Here is an 8,110-nt window from a genome sequence, read left to right as displayed (position 1 = left end):
CAATATTCATACATTATACAACGGATAGATCCGGTCCATTGTCTCTATTGGTCAGTTTGGTCCATTGTCTCTATTGTCTCAGTTTGCGTTCCAGCCGTGCCGATATCCATGATGTACGCACGGCTAAATGGAATGTTGACACATCTTTTCATATTACTCCACGTTTGTATATATTACCGCTATGGAAGTTACATTCTTACCGTTGCTTAGCAACCGATAAACAACTGTTCAGCGGATGAATACACTTACAATAAAACATAGTTCCATTAAAATACATTAATTAAAAGTTTGTCTTCTCTTTCTTTTGTGAAATATTGATAGATAAATGTGGTAACCGTTGTATAAAAGCGTTATGGAACGAGAAGCCGTGGTATCCGCTAGCTGTGCCGATATCCACGATATACCACGGCTTCTCGTTCTATAACGCTTAAATGTATGTGTGTGTGTGTGTGTGTATGTGTATGTGTGTGTGTGCGTGTGTGTGTGCGTGTGTGTAGCGCCAATCCGTTCCCTGACGTTGGAGCTCTCCAGACTGAGCGGGTACGAGGAGGTGAAGTGTGCCACGCGCGGCGTCTACCCCGCGCCTCACGTCACCTGGGCCACGGACCCCCCCGCCTCCCAGCCCCTCAGGCCCTCCACGCGGAAGCTGGCCGACAGACAGGGCCTGTACACGGTGGAGAGCCGCCTCAGGAGGCTGAAGGACCAATCGGATCTCACATACACCTGTCAGCTGATCTCCTCCTACGGAACTCAGGCCTGGACAGCCTCGCTAAGAGAGAGAGGTACCGAGATACACACACACACACACACACACACACACGCGCACACAGACACTCGGAGTCAAATAAACATTTGACTCGAGATTGACCACAATTTGTTTGTGTACCGTATCTTAGTTCGTTAACACTAGAACAGCCGTGCCTTATTTACCTACTAAAAGAGACGCCTCGGGACCATAGTCTTTACAACGGGAAGCTGCTATTTACACACAACGACCACTAATTGGCCGCCTTGTAAATTAGCCTGCCTCCTACACAGAAAAACTGCAAAATAGCTTCATACTAGCTTATCCTGATGTGATTTTTAAAATGTAAGGATACTGGGTGGTAGAACGCACATATCTAGGAAAAGGAGGGTCCTGAAATTTGCAAAGAGTGCAAAGATATAAACATTTTTTTAACACATGGCCGTTCTAGTGTTAATGACCCCACCCATGGCTGTTCTAGTGTTAAATGTGTCTATCATTTTCTCCCACTCTCTTTCTCCCTCTCTCTCTCTACTCTCTCTTTCTCCCTCTCTCTCTCTTTCTCCCTCTCTCTCTTTCTCCCTCTCTCTAATCTCTCTCTTTCTCCCTCTCTCTACTCTCTCTTTTTCTCTCTCTACTCTCTTTCTCCCTCTCTCTCTACTATCTTTCTCCCTCTCTCTCTACTCTCTCTCTGTTTCTCCCTCTCTCTCTTTCTCCCTCTCTCTCTACTCTCTCTGTCTTTCTCCCTCTCTCTCTCTCTACTCTCTCTTTCTCCCTCTCTCTCTACTCTCTCTCTTTCTCCATGTCTTTTAGAGCTCAGTGGGGTAGAAGGGAGGGATTTGACCATCCCCTGCCAAGCCCCTCCTTACCTTAGCTTACCTAACTCCTCCCTCTCCTGGAGCTTCACCAATCACAACGAGCCCGCCCTCATCCTCACCTACGACGGCCTATCACAGCACAGCTCGGTCTCTGCGCCCTGGGAGGGCCGCGCACGATTGGACGCCTTCAAACTTCCGTCCGGCGATGGCTCTCTGCGATTGGTCAATCCAGACAGCCTGGAACACACGGGCACCTACACGTGTGTTTTCTCCCTACCCCAGAGCACACACACCGAGCATACCGGCGTCAACATCTCAGCTGTCACTGGTGAGAGGACACACACACACACACACACACAAACATGTGCAGGTGTGTTGGGGGAAATTTGCTTGTAACAGTAGCATGAGTAATATGTAGTGTTGTGCAATGTTTCCTGGTTAACACTTAATCAGCCATGAGGTAATTTGACCCCTGTGAGTAAAAGAAAGTGTTATATCTTTGCACTCGATAATATTTCAGGACCCTCTTTTCATGACGTTTCCTAGATATGTGCGTTCTACCACCCAGTATCCTTACATTTTCAAAATCACATCAGGATAAGCTAATATAAAGCTATTTTGCAGTTTTTCTGTGTAGGTAGGTAGCAGGCTAATTTACAAGCGGCCAACTAGTGGTCGTTGTGTGTAAATAGCAGCTTGAGCATTTAGAGCGGCGGCTCTTTTAGTAGGTAAAAAAGGCACGGCTGTTCTAGTGTTAAGAAACATCTCCTTTGTGTGTGTGTGTGTGTGTGTGTGTGTGTGTTTTTTCTTCTATTGTACATGACATGTATACTTCCTGGTGATGGCTAAAGTGTTCTGGTTTAGACTGAGTCACTGTTGAGTTTGAGTCATGATGAGCTACCTCAATGTTGTGTGCCAATAATGGAATCAGCCTATGAGAACTCTGCATCTACATTTGACGTGTATGTATGTCATGACAAGTGTCTCATTATACAATATTTGATTTGATTTGTGTGTATCACTGAGGTGTGATTATACTCTTTATGTGTATTGAGCTGTTATAAGTGTGTTCAACTTTGAAGGGACATTAGTCATAATGTGCGTGTGTGTGTGTGTGTGTCTGTGTGTGTGTGTGTGTGTGTGTGTGTGTGTGTGTGTGTGTGTGTGTGTGTGTGTGCGGGTCTGTGTGTGTGTGTGTGTGTGTGTGTGTGCGTGCGTGTGTGTGTGTGTTTGTGCGGGTCTGTGTGTGTGTGTGCGTGCGCGCGTGTGTGTGTGTGTGTGTGTGTGTGTGTGTGTACCTGTGCCTACTGCAGGAGAGCGGCTGCATCTGGAAGAGCCTTCTCGATGGTGGATTGTTGCCATGGTGATCGCCATGCTGGCTCTGGCTCTGCTATGCATTGTGGGATATCTGAAAGTGAAAGGGTGTGACTGCTCCCAGCCCAGTAAAACCACAGAAGACATCACGGAAATGCAGCCTGTGAAAGGTACGAGTCCAGTCCTACCTCAGTAGTAGTAGCAGTACTCAGCCACCAGAGGGAGCAGTACTCAGTCCAGTCCTACCTCAGTAGTAGTAGCAGTACTCAGCCACCAGAGGGAGCAGTACTCAGTCCAGTCCAGTCCTATCTCAGTAGTAGTAGCAGTACTCAGCCACCAGAGGGAGCAAGAGGGGAAGGGCAATATGGATCTGATGGGAGAATAATGTTACAGCAGCTAGCGAAATGTTCAGACTTTTATTATGAAAAATGTAGATACATTTCAACGTTGTTGAAAGTCGGCAACTGACCAAATATTCTGACTTTTGTTATGAAACATGTAAATACATTTCAACGTTGGTTGAAAATCAATGACACACTCGCTAGTCAAGCCAAAATATTGCAAGGCATTGGATTCGGTGAGTAATCCCCTAGTTTAGTGTAGAGTAGTGTGGATGGTTTTGGATTTGGGGTTTTAAAAGGAATGGGCTGGTGTAAAAGGAATATGGTTAAACTCTCTCCAGCCATGCCGATCCAATGCTTTTGAATACACAGTAACGAAGTGTACACTTCTGGATGAAGAAGTAGACAATCTTAATGGAAGAGTGTTGCTGATGAGTTCACTGATTGATTCATCAACCAACCAAACTTGAATCGATTCAATTCGACTCAATGACTTGACTTTGAATGTACAACCATAGAATTTACCAGTTGAAAGACAGAGAATAGAATTTCTTGACCACACAATGATGATTAGTACCGTACACTCTGGCTGTGTACGAGTCTAACTTCGCCTCTCCCCTCTGTTACAGCTCCACCGGACCACACAGCAAAGACAGACTTGTGTGAGAGCAGCCCCTTGACACAAGAGGAGGCCAATGGACACACCTAGCCCATACAGCTAACTAGCTAACTAGCTAACTAGCTAACCCGCCTAAGTAGCTAAACAACGGATCCAAAATGATCCCCTTTTTGCCAAGTCAACAGCTCCAACAGAGAGGCTAGCTAACAACTAGCCCACCGTGAGTCCGGCCTAGCCTACAGACGCTGGAGCCAAAGGGCCATTCTCAGCTAGCCAACGTAACTAGCAGCAGCAGCATGTACAGTGGAAGGAGCGTGACACAGTATAGCCTGTGCCTGAAGAAGAGGGGTCCTGGACTGTACAATATCAGCTGGTCTGAAAGCTATAGGCCGCACACTTATTGCCTCTCTCTATGGTTGCCAGCCTTCCCAGCCTTGCATTGGCAGGATTTGCCTTTACTGCCCAGCAAGCTAGTACTATTGACACTTTATTGTTACTTTTTTGGTCACTTTTTTATTACGTATCATTGAATTGTTGATTGTTGCAGACTGCAGTTGTTGAATGGAGCAACATCTCAAAGCAAGTTCACTGTGTCAGTTACGATTGTAATGGAATATATGTGACAAATATAATTTGAGTTGATTTCATTTCATTTGAATTTGGCCCAAGCAATATCCCAAAGGATCTGCGGTCTGATCTGTGGAGTGGAAAGTATAGGCTTCATCAGACTGTGGAAGATCTGTTCAGCCTACTCTGAATAAACCGTTACAACAACCAGACACAATGCTGCAGCTGTTGTTGTTACTGTCACTAAGGACCTCTGGTAGGGGGGTTCTGTGTGTGTGTGTCCAGGGCCGGCGTGAGGTGATTGGCCGCCCTAGGCAAACAAAAACAGTGCGCCCCAAATGCTAAATAGCAAAGCAAGACAACTTATTGCGGCTGACTATCGATCCAATCGTAAAAACAGCCGCGGTGGGCTAAGTAGGGTAAACTGTGCATTCATTTACGCGCACCACAACAAAAACCGAGTCCAAGTCCGACGTTTGCTACAAACCAATTTATTGTCCATATCACATTGCTTGTTCCATACCATTTAGCGAGTGCAAGGTTAATTAGGCCATGTTAAGCAGTGCGGTCTGTCTCGTTCCGTTAGTGTGTTAATTGCGGTAAACAAATTGTGTGTCCTTTACCCCTGGCTCACCCCACCATTACAAGCCACAAACCAACCAGGCACACATGCAACTAGTAGCCCCCAACCCGAGCACACACCCACTGCCACACCCACAACCAACAAACAAACCCCCATGGCTCCTACACAACTGTTTGGAAATGAGATAATAGGACTACATTTATTTTTAACCAGTAAGGCAACTGTTAAAATCATCATATTAATATTCATATAATTGTCTATAGCCTATGTATTCTCATGCCACAGCGCAGCTGGCTCTCTCTCACACACACTGATCGAAATGACACTGTAGGCTAAACAACACACTGCAAGCCTACAATGGGAAAGGGGGAAAGAACGAAAGAAAGATTCAGGGCCTAGGCTAATGTTACCAACGTGAAAAGCAAGCAAGAAGGTGTGTTCTGCCAGCACCAGGGACAGCGCCCGGGTCCACACACACACACACACACATGCGCGCGCGCACACACACACACAGACGGGAGCGTACCTATGTTCCCCGGTTCCTATGTTCCCCGGGTTCTATGTTCCCCGGTTCCCCGCTTCCGAAAAAGGGTTCTATGTTCCCCGCTTTTATTATTATTATTATTTTTATTTTTTTAAACAACATACACAAATACATAATCATACTGTTTTTTTTATTTTTTATTATTTTATTTAAAAAACAACATACACAAATACACAAATACATAATCATATGTATCAATGTCAATCATATGTATCAATGTCAATATCAATATCAATGTCCTGAGGTTGATACACTAATGTATGCTGACGACACTGTACTATTTGTACATGGTCAGACCAAGACGGAGGTAGCTGCTGTACAAATCTATGGCTCAGGTGACTACATGGTTGAACCACTGTCGTCTCCAACTTAATGTTTCCAAGACGGTCAGCATGTTTTTTACCAAAACAAACCGTTCTGCTGAAGAAGCATATGTCATTATCTCAGGGGAACAACTACAAGTTGTGAACGAGTTCAAATATCTTGGGGTGCTGTTAGATTCCAACCTCACTTTTAAGGCACATATCAAAAAAGTCTGTAAAATTGTCAAGTTCAATCTGTCCAACTTCCGCTTTATAAGGGACTACATGTCAACAGAGGCAGCTACCATGTATGTCCACGCCATGATCTTCACACACATCAACTACTGCATAACAAGCTGGTCACAAGCAAATCCCACAACCTGCAAAGCACTCGAGTCACTATACAAACAAACAATCAAAACACTAGACAAGACACTAGCCAAGACACTTTCACCACTGCACAATACTGAAGAAACACAACATTCTAAGCTGGGACAATCTGAAAACCTACACAAACCTCTGCCTTGTCTATAAAACTATCCACAATTTAGCCCCACCACCACTTAACACCTTCATCTCACGACCAGGAAGTACAGCACGCACCACAAGGGGTGTCACCAGAGGGGACTGCACCATCCCATTTAGGAGGAGTGACTTTAGTCAGTCTGCCTGCTCAGTTAGAGGGGCACGTGAATGGAACCTGATTCCAGGGCACCTTAAAGAATTAGGCACCTTTAAATCATTTAGGGCCGGTTTCACAGACAAGGCTTAAGCCTAATCCTAGACTAAAAAACATCTTCAATGGAGATTTTACATTGAAAGTGTGATTTAGTCCAGGACTAGGCTTAAACCTTGTCTCTGAAACCGGCCCTAAGCACCTAAAACAGTGGATGATCAACACACACACCTGCCAACATTGAAATGTCCTGTCCTATACCTGTATGTCATGTGTACCGCCTGTCTGTGTGAATGAATGAATGAATGAATGAATGAATGAATGAATGGTCTTTATTGTCATTGCTATAGTACAGGTACCAAACAACGAAATTTGGGAGGGGTGGCTCCCCTGGTGCTAGGAAAGAAAAAAAAAGAAAAAAAAACAAGAAGGGAAAGGAGCTGGTTTACATAAATAAAGGCTATGTACACTATCTACTATACTATACTGTACAGATAAAACACTGTGCTGTACTCTATGCTATGCTATACCTATTCTAACATTTCCTATTTCTCTGCAACCTTATGTACCCTAGGGTTGTCATATTGCACATAGTGTTATTGCACATTCATTTAAAGTGTCGCAGTTTGCAGGCTTGAAATGTACACATTTGTGCCTCAGCACTACACCTGATTTTTCAATCCAGCAGCTGCCATCAATCCGTCCAGACTGTCCAGGGCCCAGAACCTAGGTCTTTGCTGTGTTCAGGGCCTGGATGGCCCTGGGGTAGAAGCTGAGCTTCAGTCTGTTTGTCCTTGCGGCCATGGTCCTGTACCGCCTGTTCGAGGGCAGCCGGGCAAAGTGTTCGTACCCAGGGTGGGATGGGTCTCTGGAGATCTTGGAGGCCTTCCTGAGGCAGCGTGTGTTGTACAGCTCTTCCAGAGAGGGGAGGGGGGCGCCGGTGATCTTCTGGGCTGTTCTCACCTGTGTACCGCCTAACATGTCTTACCTGTACAGTCTGTGTGCTTGTTTTTAGTCTGCTTACCGTGCGTATATGTTGCTTGCTTTTAGTCTGCTTACCGAATATGTACCCTCCCTTTAACCGCCTATGATTAATGTATGCTCTTTTAACCCTCTGCTTATATATACCCTCCTTTTAACCGCCTATGATTAATGTATGCTCTTTTAACCCCCTATGTTATGCCCTTAAGCTAAATGCTTGTCCTGTCTACTTTTTTGTGCCTAGGTCTACCTATATTTTATCTTTTAAATGTACTTTTTTCCTCCAGGGAGCCGTATACAACATCATGGCATAGGGACTGCGGATGAAAACTAGCTTTCGGGCTAACTCTGGCGTATTTACAATTTATTTTTGTTTTATTAATATGCACTGTCCCTTGAATAAATAAATGAATCTGAATCTGAAATCTGAAATTTAAAAAACAACATACACAAATACATAATCATATGTATCAATATACATAATATATATTATGTAATAATCAATGTCATAGTATTGTCTCAGCATTTTATATAACTCCCTAGATAGATCATTTTCGAGATGGAATTGAAAATCTTATATTCCTAAAAGAACACCAGTGATATATATATACACATTATTA

The 8,110-nt window shown here is 44.4% G+C and overlaps 1 protein-coding gene across 1 annotated transcript in view; it reads left to right on the top strand.

Annotated features, from left to right (window-relative positions):
• The window catches only part of LOC308172718 (CD276 antigen homolog), a 7,542-nt gene extending 2,939 nt beyond the window's left edge, over positions 1-4,603 (top strand). The window contains exons 3-6 of the mRNA XM_080547664.1: positions 498-782; positions 1,559-1,891; positions 2,877-3,047; positions 3,848-4,603. Of these exons, the coding sequence (XP_080403790.1) occupies positions 498-782; positions 1,559-1,891; positions 2,877-3,047; positions 3,848-3,927 (869 nt within the window). The 3' untranslated portion in view covers positions 3,928-4,603. The remainder of the gene's footprint in view (positions 1-497; positions 783-1,558; positions 1,892-2,876; positions 3,048-3,847) is intronic.
• The last annotated feature ends 3,507 nt before the right edge of the window (positions 4,604-8,110 follow it).

Source organism: Nansenia antarctica (genome assembly GCF_963989245.1).
Source record: "Nansenia antarctica genome assembly, chromosome: 17".
Lineage (NCBI taxonomy): Eukaryota > Metazoa > Chordata > Actinopteri > Argentiniformes > Microstomatidae > Nansenia > Nansenia antarctica.
Note: the sequence above shows the minus strand (reverse complement) of the source record. Positions and strands in the feature narration are given on the sequence as shown.